The 18,551-nt window shown below is 39.1% G+C and overlaps 1 protein-coding gene across 1 annotated transcript in view; it reads right to left on the bottom strand.

Moving 5' to 3' along the window:
• The window catches only part of CLCA4 (chloride channel accessory 4), a 30,895-nt gene that overhangs the window by 9,533 nt on the left and 2,811 nt on the right, over window positions 1-18,551 (bottom strand). The window contains exons 2-7 of the mRNA XM_055402356.2: window positions 15,730-15,870; window positions 15,443-15,590; window positions 10,649-10,757; window positions 6,530-6,710; window positions 5,994-6,212; window positions 3,282-3,509 (exon numbers count right to left, since the gene is read on the bottom strand). Coding sequence (XP_055258331.2) covers window positions 3,282-3,509; window positions 5,994-6,212; window positions 6,530-6,710; window positions 10,649-10,757; window positions 15,443-15,590; window positions 15,730-15,870 — 1,026 coding nt within the window. The remainder of the gene's footprint in view (window positions 1-3,281; window positions 3,510-5,993; window positions 6,213-6,529; window positions 6,711-10,648; window positions 10,758-15,442; window positions 15,591-15,729; window positions 15,871-18,551) is intronic.

The raw sequence follows: 18,551 nt of genomic DNA, 5'->3' as shown, positions 1-18,551 counted from the left end.
TTTATCTCAGGAAGGTAACTGTATTTCATCTTCTTTGACAGCTTTATTGAAAGTGACTTCTTGACACATCATTTTGAGAAACTGAGTCCAGTCCAAGAGGAAAAAAAATGATAGGCTATCAGTAGCTTTCCTGAACTTGTAGTGGACACGTGTATAGGTTTACAAAGAAGGGTTTACAATGTAAAAAGTATTACTAATGCTGGTTTCAGGATACAATGTGACCAGTCTTATTTCAATTTTTGCAGGTTTTGAGGCAAAGAATGACTGTTATATATAATTTTCAGTTCGGTCAGTTCAGTCGCTCAGTTATGTCAGACTCTGTAACCCCATGGACTATAGCATACCAGTCTTCCCTGTCCATCACTAACTCTCAGAGCTTGCTCAATTCATGTCCATCGAGTTGGTGATATCCAACCATCTCATCCTCTGTCATCCCCTTCTCCTCCTGCCTTCAATCTTTCCCAGAATCAGGGTCTTTTCAGTTCTTCACATCAGGTGGCCTAAGTGTTGGAGCTTCAGCGTCAGCATCAGTCTTTCCAATTAATATTCAGGGCAGATGTCCTTTAGGATTGACTGGTTTGATCTCCTTGCAGTCCAAGCGACTTTAAAGCATCAATTCTTCAGTGCTCAGCTTTCTTTATAGTCCGACTCTCACATCCATACATGACTACTGGAAAACCATAGCTTTGACTAGATGGACCTTCTTTGGGAAAGTAATGTCTCTGCTTTTTAATATGCTGTCTAGGTTGGTTATAGCTTTTCTTCCAAGGAGCAAGCGTCTTTTAATTTCATGGCTGCAGTCACCATCTGCAGTGATTTTGGAGCCCCCCAAAATAAAGTCTCTCACTGTTTCCATTGTTTCCCTATCTATTTGCCATGAAGCGATGGGACCAGATGCCATGATCTTAGTTTTCTGAATGTATATTTTTAATATATGTGAAATATGGCTCAATGTACACTAGAACCAAATTAAAATTTAGGAAATGCTTTCATGCATTATAGCATTTATACAACATCCCCATCACATCCCCTCTACACTTTTAGGAACAAATGAAGATTCAAAGATGAAGCAGAGGTCTCTGTCCTTCATGTCTCCCTTGTATTATTTTATTCACTGAACACTTGCAGTGTGTTATTCACTGTACTGACTGCAGGAATTCAGCAGGAACTGCATGGATTTGTATTCACGGAAATACTTACATTTAAAGATCTTTATTGGGAGTTGGGTGAGAGACTGGGAAAATAGAGAGATGATTGGCAAAGGCAAAACTAATATATTCAGTAAAAAGAAATTATAATATTATAGTGCTACCATTTACTGAAATTTGCTGTGAGTTAAATGTGTTTTACACATTTTGTAATTTAATCCAACTCCAAACTCCCAACCTGTCCCTAGATTACTACTCTACTACCAGTCTTAATCCTTACATTTTATTTGATATAGGGTAACCAGAGTCATCTTCCCAAGATATGAATTAATTATGTCTTTTGTGCCTAAAGCCCTTCTGTTGTGTTTAAAATATAAACCTCATCATATTTTTTTGAGGGTTTGAAGAATATTGCCATTTTCCACCTGGCAATTACATTTCATTCCCCTTACTTGCCAAATTCCAGTGTCACTGTTGTCTATCTTTTCTTAAATAATTCAGTTTGTGTTCACCTCATTCTCAAGGGACTTTGCCCTTTTCTTTCTACCTGAATGACTGTCTCCTTCTCATCCTTCAAATCTTAGCTTAACCATCACCCTTTAGATAGATCCTTTCTTCTAAAGTAGGCTTTGTCCCTCTTTTCCCTCTTACTTAATCACATCACATTTGTTTGGTCATTTTAGAAGACGATCTCTACAACCTTCAATTAAAAAAATAATTGATAGATTTATCTGTATATTATCTGTTCCTCAATAAATTAACATGTGAGATTTGCTTCTTACATAAATATGTGTTAATAAATTAAAATATATTATGGTTACTCCCTACAGTAAATATGTATTGAATAAATTAAACATGAACAACCCCACAGGTAACATTCATACTCAATTTTATTGATGAGGTAATTAAAGGCTAGTGAGGTGAAGAATGCTTAGGGTAAGAAATCTGGTAAGTGATCATTGGAGAATGAACCCAGACTTCATGTTAGAAAACTACACTAAAATGCCATTAATTCATAAAAGAGGGACATTTGATAGAGTGGGAAGTAGCAGGAAAAGCTGCATGAAGGAGCAAGGATTTTGAAGAATGGATAGAATTTTGGTATGCAAAGACAGAAAAGAAGCATTTTGGACAGGGGAATTACATGTATGGAGGCTGTTAGTACGTAGGGGCTTGGAGAAGAATGTGTGCAGTAAATTGGTTGAAGCATAGAGTACTGGTAAGGGAGAACTGAAAAAAAAGGCTGGCAAGAGAGGTGAGGGCAAGTTTATCATAGAATGAGAAGCTTTTAAATAACATCACACCGAGGAATTCAGACTTTATCTTACGGACTGTGAAGGGATGCGTTTTCTAAGCAGGAAAATGATGCAATTGATATTTATTTTGAGCTCAAGATGACCGATGAAAAAAATAAGATTTGTAATAATAATTAATGTGAATTATATGTTTACTATGTAGTATAATGACTATTGTCCTAAGTACAAACATGTATCATTTTGCTTAAGTCTCATAATAATCCTATGAGTTAAGTATTCTTATTTTCCTATATTTTATACATAAGGCATTGGAGACTAATTTCCAAGGAGGCTGAAGACTGTACCTAGATCACATGGCTAGTAAGTAGGATAGCCAGTAATCTGATGATGTCACAACTCATGTTATGACCAGTATTCCTTACCCTAAGTATGATTAACAGTTCTTGCTACATCTGGAACTTTGACAGATAAACATTAGTTTCCCTAACTGAATATAACAGAAGCTAAAATGAGGATTGCGCTGAAGGAGAATCATACCATATAACTTGGTTCATTGATTAAAACTGTATGACTCTTGCTGCTCAAGCCCTCTTATTTAATTAACATTCCTTGAGCACTGACTACTGCACGGTAATAAGACAAAGTCTTTGACCTCATTGGGCTTATACTCCAGTGAAACTGTAAGTCATTTATTTACCCATTACTTTGCTCATTGATTTCTTTTAATGAAAAGATGGACAAGTGAATTTCTCTATGTGATAAGTTCTCTACTTTTTAGAAATAGTTATGTTAAAATTAGGAAGCAAGTATGAGGAGTATCACTTAACATAAAAATGTTCTAGTAATAAACAAAGTATATTTGAAGTATGATTTTCACCTGAAATCCTGATTTAATTCCACTGCAGATGGAAGTTCCTCCATTAGCAACTGTAGGTAAACTTTCCAAGAGCTTTCTTCTTTCACTGCTGCTTGTTATTTGGATTAGATTACTCATGATGGAGGCAGAACTGTCAAAGTGCACCATCCCCACCCAAGATCCATTTTCGACAGTATTCAGCAGGAAATGTTGGGCCCCTTGGTTCATTCGCTTTAGACGATTAGAAAGCTGAATAAAAATAGGTAATAAAAACAAGTAATTTTTGACAGGAAAGTAATAGATGATCACATAAAATGAGTGAACAAACTTTGTTGTTAAAGGTTTTCTATCAATAGTAATTGATGTTATTAAAGAAAGCAAAGTTTTTCAATTGATAAAATTAAAAATACAGTTTTGTTTATTATATAATACATGGTGGTTTGGTCACTAAATTGTGTCTGACTCTTTTGCAACTCCATTAGCTGTAGCCTGCGAGGCTCTTCTGTCCATGGGATTCTCCAGGAAAGAATACTGGAGTGGTTTGCCATTTCCTTCTCCAGGGGATCTTCCTAACCCAGGGACTGAACCCGCATCTCTTGTATTGCAGGCAGTCTCCTGCATTACAGGTTGATTCTTTACCCACTGAGCCACCTGGATTATGTAATACATATGTATAGTATATTAAGGAACACAGGTTTTTAACTAGAGCTGATTCTTGGCTTCTCAGCACCTAAATTAGAGTTGTAGAGTATGGTGGAGGTTGGGTTGGAATTGGGGGGTGATGACTCAGATATTAGAGACTGCCTGATTACTCCTGGGATCCTCTGTTCCAGTTGTATCAAGATGAAACTACTCCCCAGGTCCCATAATATCAATATCAAACCACACTATCATGGACTCCAGCTAGAGACTGAAATCTCTCCATCCCGTGGCCACTTGACTACCCAAAAGATGAAATTTACTCTAAATTCCACCTCACCCATTTCTGCTTCGACACCTAACCATACCCCACCACATTGCCACTGATGGATTAACTGTAATTGGTTCTTTGGTAACCCATTAGGATTCAAGTCCTTATTTTCTAGCTGAATACCCTAGGATGTACACCTTTTCATGCATTGGTCTTTTCCAGTCCCTCAATACCAATTGACCTGTGGCACCTGTTCCCAACACATGCCCAAATTTCCCTCTGAACTGCCTAGAAACAAATCACAGTGAGGAACTTCTTCTATAATACATCCCCATCTTGTGTCTACCATTTACTTTTAAACTTGACTGTGCCTGCCCCCTGTCTAGGGAAAACTGCTCATCTTCTCTCCCAGTTAAGAATCTCATCTCTCCCCAGGGACTCTTCCTAAAACATTATTATGTGGTGAGATCTAGAACTCTGATGTTCTTTCTGAAACCCTGTAGTACTATGGATTATTTCAGCCAGCTGTATCATCCTCTGCCATTTCCACTAACTAATCAACCCCCATTTGTTGAATACATTATTCCTGATCTTCAGTATGCTTTATTCTGCCTCAAATGTGCCATCCTTTTGACACATTCCATCTGTTTATTTATAGTCTGTTCAACAATTATTTATTGAATGCCTACATGTGATAAACCATCTTCTAGACAAAAGGACACAAAGATGAATAAGACTACTTCAAGTCCTAGGAGACCTAGTTCCTAGATAAGATGGTTTCAAGTCCGAGAGATATTCATAGAATAGTGGTAGAAAATTGTGTAATTTCAATATAATATATAGTAATAAGTGGAACCCTGATGACTCAGCAGGTAAAGAATTTGCCTGCAGTGCATGAGACACAGGAGACATGGGTTCAATCCCTGGGTCAAGAAGATCCCCTGGAGGAGAAAATGGCACTCCAGTGTTCTTGCCTGGAAAATCCCATGGACGGAGAAGCCTACAGTTCATGGGGTCACAAAGAGTCGGACATGACTGAGTGACTAAACACACACCCAGGTCACTGTGAAAGAACTACAGAAATGCCCTTAGCCCAGCCTGGAAGACCAGCCCATGTCCTGGACAAAGTGGACACCTATGCCAAATATTGAAATATAATTAAGTATTAACTCATGATGGGGAGGAGAGTGAAATTTTTCTTTATTCATCTATGAACTTTTCAAGGATATGATTTTTATTCCTAAAGCCTAGTACAAGCCTAGTACCATTCTCTTAATGTAGCAGAAGGAATGAATGACTGAATCTGGCCATATCTTCTTTATAGTGATGCTTTTTGTCTGTGTCTTTGAGCATAAGGAGGTCATTCCTATAGAGAGTTTAAATAAGAGAAACAGGTTAAGAATCCTCCTGGTTGATCTTGTTCCTTGATTTGGAATGTAGTTTGGAAGCTCTGAATTCACTCTTTCTTCATGACTGTCTAGTAGTTTCAATAGATAAAGGGAGTAAGATTAGGAAATAATTACACATTTCAATCTCCGGTTCTCATCCTGAAAAGCTTTACTAAAGACTTAAAAGTTCTCCTCATTAAACTCTCCATTTTCTGGGAAAGAAAATTCTTGGATTAGGTCCTTCTAACTCTTATTACCATCATTCTTTCATTATAATGTTCATTGCCCCTCTTGAGGTCAAGATCACAGGAGGTGACAGTAGTTATGCCACCATACATTTTAGAAGAACCCGGTGCAGGTAGCAATCAGAATGTTCTTAGACCTTCAATCATTGCCCTGTCCCTACATCCAGGAAAAATGGGCCCATGAACTCACCGCCATGCTTCCAGACTTATCAAGAACTAAACACACAATTCTTTCACTGATCTTTAGCAATGAGAAGACAGGTGGAGGGGGTGGTGCCGACATAGCCGTTATGTTTTTAAAATCCTCAGAATTGCTGATCACCTCCCATGTGCTTCTATAATTGCACATTTTGTTTTGTAGACTTGGAGCTTCTCGGTTATGGTTTTTTTCATTACAGAATTTAGTGACCTAAAAGGTTAATATAAAGTGAAAAAAAATTATATGGGGTGCATTTAAAAACTCACAAACAGATCTGAAAAAATTAAAAACCTTTTCTTTAAAAATGCTTATTGAATGAAATATGATTTTAGTAAGGCAGATTTTCAATAATAATAGGTAACACTACTTGAGTGCTTACTATGTGCCAGTCAGTGTTCAAAGAATTCTATAATAATACATCTAATCCCTCAGGTCACCTGCATAGATAATTTATAAACATGATAACAAGTCCTCTGATTGTAAATGTATCAACACAAACTGAAGTAATGATTGATTGGTGTACTTACAGAATCAATACCTTGCATAAACATTATGGATGTCTTTTCAGTTTGATATTTATCAGGGAAGAATTGACAATTTTTTTCATACAGTTTTGTCTTGGAATCAATTCTGCATTCCCTATTTGTTACACAGCTGCCTCCTTCACAAATATGCACTCTATTTAAGCCAGTAATACCTGTGGAACACCTGAAAATATATGACAGTTAGTCTTTGAGGTAATCTAATAATTAAAATTTTTATAAAATATTAAGTGGTCTTATCAAGGTTGTTAATAATGATCTTTATCAAGATTTTTATTCTTATTTGTATACCACACACATCCTATTTTGACAGCAAAGTTTAAGGGTTCCCACCAGGTAGCTTATCTGTTTTACAAGAAATTTTTGAGGGAAATTTGAAGTAGAATCTCCTGTCTATGCAAAGGGTGAGTCCGCTGGAATTATATCTTCTGTTGTCCCACTTATACTAGTGATTGTAGTCTCCCCTTTCCAAACATCTCTCCCAGTAACCTTGTGATAGTAAATACATTGCAGGAATCTGGAAAAGGCATCTTGTGAAATCATTTACTCTTGGTACCACTTTCAGTTCAGTTCAGTTCAGTCGCTCAGTCGTGTCCGACTCTCCGCGACCCCATGAATCACATCACGCCAGGCCTCCCTGTCCATCACCAACTCCCGGAGTACACTCAAACTCATGTCCACAGAGTCGGTGATGCCATCCAGCCATCTCATTCTCCGTCGTCCCCTTCTCCTCCCGCCCCCAACCTTTCCCAGCATCAGAGTCTTTTCCAGTGAGTCAACTCGTCGCATCAGGTGGCCAAAGTATTGCAGTTTCAGCTTTAGCATCAGTCCCTCCAATGAACATCCAGGATTGATCTCCTTTAGAATGGACTGGTTGGATCTCCTTGCAGTATAAGGGACTCTCAAGAGTCTTCTCCAACACCACAGTTCAAAAGCATCGATTCTTCGGCGATCAGCTTTCTTCACAGTGCAACTCTCACATCCATACATGCTGCTGCTACTGCTAAGTCACTTCAGTCGTGTCCGACTCTGTGTGACCCCACAGACGGAAGCCCAACAGGCTCCCCCGTCTCTGGGATTCTCCAGGCAAGAACACTGGAGTGGGTTGCCATTTCCTTCTCCAATGTGTGAAAGTGAAAAGTGAAAGTGAGGTCAGTCAGTCGCGTCTGACCCTTAGCGACCCCACAGACTGCAGCCTACCAGGCTCCTCCATCCATGGGATTTTCTAGGCAGGAGTACTGGAGTGGCTTGCCATTGCCTTCTCCATCCATACATGACCACGGGAAAAACCATTGCCTTGACTAGACGGACCTTGGTTGGCAAAGTAATGTCTCTGCTTTTTAATATACTATCAAGGTTGGTCATAACTTTCCTTCCAAGGAGCAAGCGTCTTTTAATTTCATGGCTGCAACCAGCATCTGCAGTGATTTTGGAGCCCAAAAAAATAAAGTCTGACACTGTTTCCACTGTTTTTCTAAGACTTTTTGTGTATTCCTCACTCAAAGAAGTTTTCTTCAAAAGAATGAAATGTTGCACAGCTACAAGTGTTTTGATCACTCAAGGAGCATTTTTAAAGGTGAAATGTGGCTAGAAGGAAAGACTGGGGTTCTGCCAAGGCCAGTAAAGAATAGTAGAGGAATTTTAGACATATGTCTTATTGCATGGAATTTGCAGCAAGTGACGGTGATTGCAACAAATATGTTGTAATGTTAGTGTAGCTCATCTTTTCAGTGTGTTCTAGAGCTGTCTGTTGAGAAACCTGTATGCAGGTCAGGAAGCAACAGTCAGAACTGTACATGGAGCAACAGACTGGTTCCAAATAGGAAAAGGAGTACGTCAAGGTTGTATATTCTCACCCTGCTTATTTAACTTCTATGCAGAGTACATCATGAGGAACGCTGGAAGAAGCACAAGCTAGATTCAAGATTGCTGGGAGAAATATCAGTAACCTCAGATATGCAGATGACACTACCCTTATGGCAGAAAGTGAAAAGGAACTAAAAAGCCTCTTGATGAAAGTGAAAGAGGAGAGTGAAAAGGTTGGCTTGAAGCTCAACATTCAGAAAACTAAGATCATGGCATCTGGTCCCATCACTTCATGGGAAATAGATGGGGAAACAGTGGAAACAGTGTCAGACTTTATTTTTGGGGATGACTGCGGATGCTGACTGCAGCCATGAAATTAAAAGACACTTACTCCTTGGAAGGAAAGTTATGACCAACCTAGATAGCATATTAAAAAGCAGAGACATTACTTTGCCAACCAAGGTCTGTCTAGTCAAGGCTATGGTTTTTCCAGTGGTCATGTATGGATGTGAGAGTTGGACAGTGAAGAAAGCTGAGCACCGAAGAATTGATGCTTTTGAACTGTGGTGTTGGAGAAGACTCTTGAGAGTCCCTTGGACTGCAAGGAGATCCAACCAGTCCATTCTAAAGGAGATCAATCATGGGTGTTCACTGGACGGACTGATGCTAAAGCTGAAACTCCAATACTTCGGCCACCTCGTGCGACGAGTTGACTCACTGGAAAAGACTCTGATGCTGGGAAGAATTAGGGGCGGGAGGAGAAGGGGACGACAGAGAATGAGATGGCTGGATGGCAGCACCGACTTGATGGACATGAGTTTGAGTGAACTCCGTGAATTGGTGATGGACAGGGAGGCCTGGCGTGCTGTGATTCATTGGGTTGCAAAGAGTTGGACACGACTGAGCAACTGAACTCAACTGAACTGAGTCCAAATTAAAGAAACAAAGTCTAGATTTTATTCAGTAATTTCGTAAATCTTCTAAATATGTCTATGCCTCTATTGCACCCAATCTCAGCAAACTTAATAGCGTTATCTATTTTAACAACTGATAACTCAGTTGGTAAAGAATCTGCCTGCAATGCAGGAAACACTGGTTCAATTCCTGGATTGGGAAAATCCACTGGAGAAGGGATAGCCTACTCACTACAGTCTTCTTGGGCTTCCCTTGTGGCTCAGCTGGTAAAGAATCCGCCCGCAATGCAGGAGACCTGGGTCAGGTCCCTGGGTCGGAAAGATCCCCTGGAGAAGGGAAAGGCTACCCACTCCAGTATTCTGGATTTGAGAATTCCATGGACAAGTCAGACATGACTGAGCAACTTTCACTTTCACATGTTAACAACCATGATGAATATTCTGTAGCAGAGACTAGGCTTTTAGGGGAATATGACCTAAACAAAGAGCTTCCCAGGTGGCACTAGTGGTAAAGAACACGCCTGCCAAAGCAGGAGACATAAGAGAGACGGATTCGATCCCTGGATTGGGAAGATCCCCTAGAGAAAGAAGGGCATGACAACACATTCCAGTATTCTTCCCTGGAGAATCCCATGAACAGAGAGCCTGGCAAGCTACCATCCATAGTCTGGTGAAGGGTCAGACACAACTGAGGTGACTTAGCATGCATGCATGATCTAAACAAATGTTATCAACACAATAATCTTGGAAATATGCATCCTAAAACTTGGCGCTATAGTGCTGAGGAAGAATCTTCACTGAAATTTGTACATTTTTTAATAAGTCCCCATCCCCAGCAGGGCATCTAAGATTGATTAAGCAGCTGGTGCCCAATTTTACATTTATTACCCCACATATTCTGTTCTCTTGATCTCATAATCAAGAGGATTATCTATGTTAAGTGTGATGCTTCACAAGTATTTTAATGTAAACTTTATTAATCTCAAGAAATTTCTCCTTGGCTCTTTGAAGCTGGTTGATTTCCTACTCAGCTGGCATTCTCCTGTTTTCATTCTTTTGTAGCGTAAATAATTTTTACCTCCTAAAACATAGTATAACCTTTTACACAGAGCATTAACTTAGCACAAATGAGTTCTGGCAGCTATGGCAGAGAGGTATAAAAATAAATCAATTTGACTGCCAGATGCTCTTGAATCTATGTGTATTTTAAATGGACAACCAGTTTCTTTCAGGTACATTTTCTTAAAAAACCAAAAAGCTCTGTTTTGTGATATGGCATTCATTACCTGTGTTGGGACAAAAGTGAAAGAAAGGCTTTTAAAGAAATCAGTCTAAGGAAAATAAGCTACTGCCAGCAGTAATTAAAAAATGTAAATAGTCATGCCTTGTTGCTTCAATTTTCCTTGACTTTGCCTTGTAGAAAGGCTCATCATCGTTGTACTCATCGAATACTCCCCAGCGGAGATGGGCCCACTCATGGACAAGCAGTCTACCTGTGGGAAAATATTTCAAATCCATGATTATATTTTAAGTGACATAATTTGTCCCTCATATTTTAATAAAAATTAAAAGTCCAGAATATTTAAATAGCTGCTAGCATTTGTATTTTGTTTATAAAACACATATTGCATTACATTTCATTGCATTAATATCGTTTCATATCGTTTCAGCATATTGTTTTTTATTCCACATCTGTTAAGTCAACAAACCATATGTATATGCTATGGGCAGAACAGTTTGAACTCTGAGTTTTGGTTCTTGGGGGTCAAAAAGTCTTAGATATTACTGTGGTTTTTAGCCCTACAAAAGTTACTTCTACCACAGCATAAACATATATAAAACACATCTATAGTATTGAAATTTCATGAAGGTGCAACTTTCAACTGCATAATTGCATATAAAACTGCATAATTTAAAAATGTCTACATATGCTTGTTAAAAAAGGTTGAAAAACACTGCTGTAAACAAAATATAATTTGAGGATGTCTAATGAGGTGATGGAGAAGGCAATGGCAACCCACTCTGGTACTCTTGCCTGGAAAATCCCATGGACAGAGGAGCCTGGTAGGCTGTAGTCCACGGGGTCGCTAAGAGTCAGACAGGACTGAACAACTTCACTTTCACTTTTCACCTTCATGCATTGGAGAAGGAAATGGCAACCCACTCCAGTGTTCTTGCCTGGAGAATCCCAGGGACGGGGGAGCCTGGTAGGCTGCCGTCTATGGGGTCGCACAGAGTTGGACACGACTGAAGCGACTTAGCAGCAGCAGCAATGAGGTGATAGTGAAGAAGAACTAAAGAGCCTCTTGATGGAAGTGAAAGAGGAGAGTGAAAAAGTTGGCTTAAAGCTCAACATTCAGAAAACTAAGATCATGGCATCCAGTTCCATCACTTCATGGCAAAGAGATGGAGAGAAACAGTGGAAACAGTGGCAGACTATTTTGCGGGGCTCCAAAAATCACTGCAGATGGTGATTGCAGCCATGAAATGAAAAGATGCTTACTCCTTGGAAGGAAAGTTATGACCAAACTAGAAAGCATATTAAAAAGCAGAGACATTACTTTGCCAACAAAGGTCCGTCTAGTCAAGGCTATGGTTTTTCCAGTAGTCATTTATGGATGTGAGAGTTGGACTATAAAGAAAGCTGAGTGCTGAAGAATTGATGCTTTTGAACTGTGGTGTTGGAGAAGACTCTTGAGAGTCCCTTGGACTGCAAGGAAATCCAACCAGTCCATCCTAAAGTAAATCAATCCTGAATGTTCCAATACTTTGGCCACCTGATGCAAAGAGCTGATTGATTTGTAAAGCCCTTGATGCTGGGAAAAATTGGAGGCAGGAGGAGAAGGGGACAACAGAGGATGAGATGGTTGGATGGCATCACTGACTCAGTGGACATGAGTTTGAGTAAACCAGGAGTTGGTGACAGACAGGGAGGCCTGGCGTGCTGCAGTCCATGGGGTCGCAAAGAATCGGACATGACTGAGTGACTGAACTGAACTGAATGAGGTGATTAATTTATAGTACTTAGCACATATAAGCATTAATTAAATGAAAACAATTATTTTTAATTATATATATTCAGCACTGTACTAGATACTAAGAAATATAGATATGAGTAAGATAGAGTCCTTGAGTCGGATAAGGTTCTAGAGAGTGAGTCAGAACTAAACTTTTTTTCCCTAAGAGTTTCAGGATTAATAGAAGCATAGAGGTTAAATCCAAGCTTGAAATGCACAAAGAAGAATAAGTACATTTTTCTTTCAGCAATATTAGGAAAAACTTTAGTGGAAATCGCAATGGAGAAGTAGAATTTGAAAATGTAGTCTGGTCCACTACAATGTGTGTTTCTCCAACTATAATGACCTCATGAGACATGAAAATAGGGGGGAAATGTCACCATTATGAAGAAGTCATGTTTCTTCTTTAAACTTTTGCTATTCAAGATGTGTTCCTTGTACCAGCAGTGTCAGCATCACCTGGGAGCTGACAAGACACGTAGAATGTTGTGCCTACTCTAGACCTAATGACTGAGAATTTGGTTATTATTAATAACAAGACCCCTAAATTACTACTCTACACATTAAAGTTTAAAAACACTGTTTTTAGGTTTCTTCAGCAAATGGTGCCAATGAGTGAGCGTGAATTATTTATATCCTTCAGTGTGGGAGGAAAAAGCTCTCATAGCAACGACTATGACAGAAATTTGGTGAATTTTAAGAAAACTCATATCTGCCTGCATCTGTGGTTCCTTTTTTAGAACAGTCCACGTCAGATTGACTCTCTTTTCAGCTCATGGCTGGTTGCCTGGCTCCCATGGTTTCCTCAATTTGTTGAAAGAATAGAATTCAGGTACTCTGACCACACATGTGCTGTGGTGTGCTGTTCTTAGTCGCTCAGTTGTATCCGACTCTTTGTGACCTCATGGACTGTAGCCTGCCAGGCTCCTCTGTCCATGGGGATTCTCCAGACAAGAATACTGGAGTGGGTTGCCATGTCTTCCTCCAGGGGATCTTCCCAACCCAGGGATTGACCCCAGGTCTCCCACATTACAGGTGGATTCTTTACTGTCTGAATCACTAGGGAACCCCAAGAATACTGGAGTGGGTAGCCTATCCCTTCTTCAGGGCACCACATACACAAAAAGGTAACTGTGTGAGGAGATGATATGTTAATTAGCTCAAACATGATAATCATTTTACTATGTACATGTATGTGAAATCATTGTGTTATACATCTTAATTATATATTCAGTTCAGTTCAGTTCAGTCGCTCAGTCATGTCCGACTCTTTGCGACCCCATGAATCACAGCACGCCAGGCCTCCCTGTCCATCACCAACTCTCATGTCCATCGAGTCGGTGATGCCATCCAGCCATCTCATTCTCTGTCGTCTCCTTCTCCTCCTGCCCCCAATCCCTCCCAGCATCAGAATCTTTTCCAGTGAGTCAACTCGTCGCATAAGGTGGCCAAAGTATTGGAGTTTCAGCTTTAGCATCAGTCCTTCCAATGAACACCCAGGATTGATCTCCTCTTGAATGGACTGGTTGGATAAGCAGTTCCTCTGACTTAGAATTCCATTCCTATCTCAATTATTGGCTCAGCTACTATTAGCCCTGTTGTTACTTCCAATAGTATTTCACCCTGTGTGTGTGTGTGTATACATCTAGTATCTGCTTTGGAGGCAGTTTCCAGACACACTGAACTGCTGCTTGAAGGTCCAAAACTCTTTCCAGGGAACTATTGTTTTGCTTTTATCATTTTTATTACAAATTGAACTTTCCTCCTAAAGCCCTGTTGTTTTTAAGGCCTTGTTTTCCAGGATTTGAGTTTTCCAAAAAACATATGTATCACATTATGGGATAAATACTTGTCTAAGAAAGAGGGGGGAAACTGTCAGTTATGGGATGGGGCAATCAAGGCATTCATTAACTTATGAAGTGGAAAAGATTGGTTATTGGTCTTAAGAAAAGTGATAGATATTTAGAACAACTGTTAGGGGGAATGAGCGAGATAACAGGAAGCAAGTCCAATCATTGTTGAGTAGATTTGAGAGCTTCATTGACCTTGTGAAACATGTTGTTTAAAACAATACCAATTAGTTTTATAAGTTTCTTTCACAATCTTGGAAAGATACTACAGGAGTCAAAAGAAACTGTCTAGAAATTCAGTATGGAGAAATGGCAAGTTGAATAAAACATAAGGATAAAAGTGGTAAAGGAGTTGTGCTATTTACACTAGTAGGTGACATGACCAACTGTGCTGGACATGCCAAGTAGAAAAGAAACTATATCTAGAAAGGCACAAGTGACTAAATGTGCCAAGTACAACAAACATGGTCAGATCAAAGTAAGGAGGAGAAATAAGGCTGGGATGTGATGGGATGATGGGGCTTTAGGATTGAGGTGGAGAACGGGTCCAGAAAATGTTGAGGACAAGGACTGACTTGTTTGACAAAGATAAAAGACTGAATAATGTTCACTGAAGGGGCAGTGCAAGAGGAAAAGGTGGTTCTGGGGAATGCGAATTTAAGAAGTCTTTTATTGATTAGTAATGAGTTGGACACTGCTTTGACAGTGATTTTCATCTGAAATATAATGTGCTTTAGTTCATTTCAAACAATGATCTTAACTCTTAGATTGAACTAGATGAAATTGTCATTTTCATAGGTAAAAATGACCACTTATAAACAAGTTCATCTGGTTCAAAGAATGGGTTGAATAATAATATCAGCAGCTACCAGCCTATTAGTGTTTTCTCTTGGCCAGGAACTGTCATCTTGGCTCTTTTGATTTTGCCTTGCATCTGCATTTCATGGAAGTGGCATGTGATTAATATCCAGCAATGGAGAACTGAAAAATTAAAATCTAAAATGTGTTCCTAAAGCAAAAAATTTATCATGGCTGTCCCATATTCAAATTTCTGTAGAGACCATACTGAGTACACTTACAAGGATTATCTAGTTTAATGTTTCCAACAATTCTATAAGGCAGGAGCAGCTCCTCTATTCATCATTTTTAAAGGAAATAAGTACAGAAAGTCTTGGTCACTTGTCCAGGGTCACACACAGAGGAGTGACCTTGGAGTCGGGATTTAAGCCTACGAGGCTTGTATATTGAACATGGATATAAATCTGCATGTTGGAATCATTGCAAAATATTTGTTTTAACCAAAATTCCTACCTGATGGTCCAAATTCATTTTGCTTCTTTCCAAGTACAAAGTCGGGAGTGAAATGAATATATTCTCCTTTTTCTTCACAGGCTGTGAATTGCTTAGTATACGGTTCATATCTACCTGGGAGTGTAGGTGGAGCAACTCTAACATCAGCCTGAGAATGTTTAAAAAGGTGTTTGAAAGATCAGAATAGAAATTATAACATTTGTCTGAAAAATGCTGAAATGATTAATTAACATCAAATTTGAGAAGCAGCAAAGAAAATATTCTAAGAGATGTTTTTTGATTCTTACATGTTTGTAGGTTTCATGTTTTGGCCTCTTGTATTGAGTGCTGTTCTTCCAGTTCTCTGGAATTAATATTGATACATTTCTGAAAAAAAATCTGTTTTCTGTGGCTTCAAACAGGTAAGTAGATGCATCAATCACCATGTTCTGTTATTATAGGAAAAAAGAGAAGTTAGGCTGGCCAAGGGACAGTAGACTAAATGAACAGGCATTCATCACAGGCATTTCTCACCGTTAGTCATTAATAAAAAAGCAACTGACTGGTGAGTAGGGTTTCTGATTCAAAAATCAAAATCTGTCATCTGTCCGTTCAAAATTATGACTTAATTTGCACATTTAACAGCTTTCAGTCTTCTATAACCCTACATCAAAAGGCAAATACTTATATTTTCATTATGAGGAAATGATTAATATGATAAAGGGCATGGACTTTGGAAGCAACTAGACTTGGTTTTAATGCTAGCTTAAGCCTCTTGCTATTAAAATTATGTGACTGCTTTGAATCTCAGCCTTCTTATCTATTTAATATACTCTTACAACCTATCTTTAAGGATGGCATAAACATGAAATGAGTTATAAATAAGTATTCTACACAAGGTAGTCATAAAACTCATTGATATCATCACTATTATAATTACTAGTAAGAAACAGCCTTACCTGATGCAAACTGATAAAAACAGTTTATATGGATGGGTCATAGAAGAAGTTTTCACTACCTCCTAGGAGAGGCATTTGGGTTTGGAGCACAGGGAGTGGAGTAATGGAAAAGTTCATAGGAGAGGCAGAGCTTTTTTAAGCAGAGCTTCTTGCTCTGCCATCAAGGTGAAAATAATAAATATCATATTATTCGTATCCATATATTATTAGTATCTCAAACCCAAAAATGTTAGGATTAATAAGAGAAATAGTTCCTCAAAAGAGCTTATTATCTAGTGGAGGAAATAGACGGTTGAAAGGTTCTTTGGTGATCTATTCTACATGATCAAATCCACTGAAAAATTGAGGAATACTGGGTTCTGGATGATGATGTTACCCTCTTCATGTTGCTGGCAAACAGCACAGTCTACAGTATTTTTTATTTGAAAATATTTCCTCCTTTTCAATTTTTCCTGATCTAAGACCAGAATATAACTCTTCTTCAGAAATTCCAAGGATTTCTTCCTTTTTCTCTGGAAGATGGTCTAGTGTGCTCTTAGTGTACTGAAGAGATCATTAAAGCGATTAGGCTCAGAGCAGGGATCAGCCAGAAGCCAGAGTACAGAGAACTGGAGACCAGAGGACTGGCTGGTGGTAGGCAAGGTCTTTACAGAGCTCCCAAATTAGGTTGGAGGTTACTTATCAATTGATTATAATTATATTTTTCCAAGTATTAGAGCAAAAACCCATGAAGTTTCTGACTCCTACTTTCTTTCCCTCAACCCTTCTCTATCCCATACATCTAAACTATCAGCAAATTTGTCCATAATACTCTCAGAAAATGTCCAGGATCACACCACATTAATGATCTCTCCCACAATATCTCCATTCCTATTCACCATCACTTTTCATCTGCTGCAGCTTCCTACTAATGTCCCTTTACACCTCTATGCTCACAACTTATACAGGATGGGTGATAAGTGGAAATCCTGTAGAGTGTCCTCAAACCTGCCATCAGAGCAATCTCAGAATAAGCAAGATAGAGTACACCTGACCTCTGCCCAGATCCTTCTGTGAATTTCATCTCACTCAAAGTAAAAGCCCAGATCTTTCCGTGGTCTGGGCCCTGCTACTTCTCCAACTTCAGCTCTCCTCAGTCTTCTTCCTGCTCGTTCACACAGTTGTTTCCTTGGTCACATCAAACATGCTGTCACCTCCATGCCACTGCAACTGCTGTCCCCTCCCCAGATTTTCAGTGGGTCTTCCCTCACAAATCTCAGGCCTCTGCCCAGATATCACATCTAGTAAGATATTTCCTGACCACCCTGCATGAAACAGTAACCCACATTCTCTCCCTACCCCAGCTCTGCAAAGACTGCCTGTCTCCCTTTGCTGATTGATTTTACTGCATAGCAACTTACTACTACAGACTTGTTTACACTGATTTTTTTTTCAAATTATCTGTATCATCTGAAGAGAGTATATACTGAAAGAGATCAGGAGCTTTAAGAAAATTCATTGCTTTCTACCTGGAATGCCATAAGCAAGCATTCAATAAATCATTGTTTAAAGAAAACAAGTTCAATTGCTGATTTACAGATAGGAAACAGAGGATCACATGTGCTGATGACCAGCAAGCAAACTGGGTTCTGAACCAGGAATCAGTCAGAAACTAGGATACAGAAAACTGAAGACCCAGAGGAGTGGCTAGGAGTTTGGAAGACGACTTCAGAGATCTCCTAAATTAGACTGAAGATTACTTCATCACTGGCCTAAAGCAGATGAAATAATTTCTTACCTAAGTATGTTCCCTAAGAATGTTTCTCCTCTCTTTTTGTTTTGGATCTCAATTTAGATCTCAATCAGTTGTTTTCTGCTTAAAGTGATGACTGTCTCTGTCCCTTTGAGTGTATATGGCATATAGTAAATTGAATTGTAGTGCAGTTTGGGAAAATAAGATCACTGCATACAGTTTTGTGGGCTGCGAATTGTACAAGTCCACGGGATTCAATTTATTTTGTAGTCTTGTAATGCTATACAGCTGTCTTGGGTAGTGGTATGTTTATAAAATCATGGAGGGATTTCAAATACCCTATATCAGATGACTGTGATACCTTGGGGCCTGCTGGGGTGGCTAATAATGGTTCTCAGAGGCTTCCATGCAGAATTTTATAATATTCCATCTAAATTCC

Source organism: Moschus berezovskii, chromosome 4 (assembly GCF_049115385.1).
Source record: "Moschus berezovskii isolate FMDL1 chromosome 4, NW_MosBer_1.0, whole genome shotgun sequence".
NCBI classification, from domain to species: Eukaryota; Metazoa; Chordata; class Mammalia; order Artiodactyla; family Moschidae; genus Moschus; species Moschus berezovskii.
This window is presented reverse-complemented; position numbering and strand designations above follow the sequence as displayed.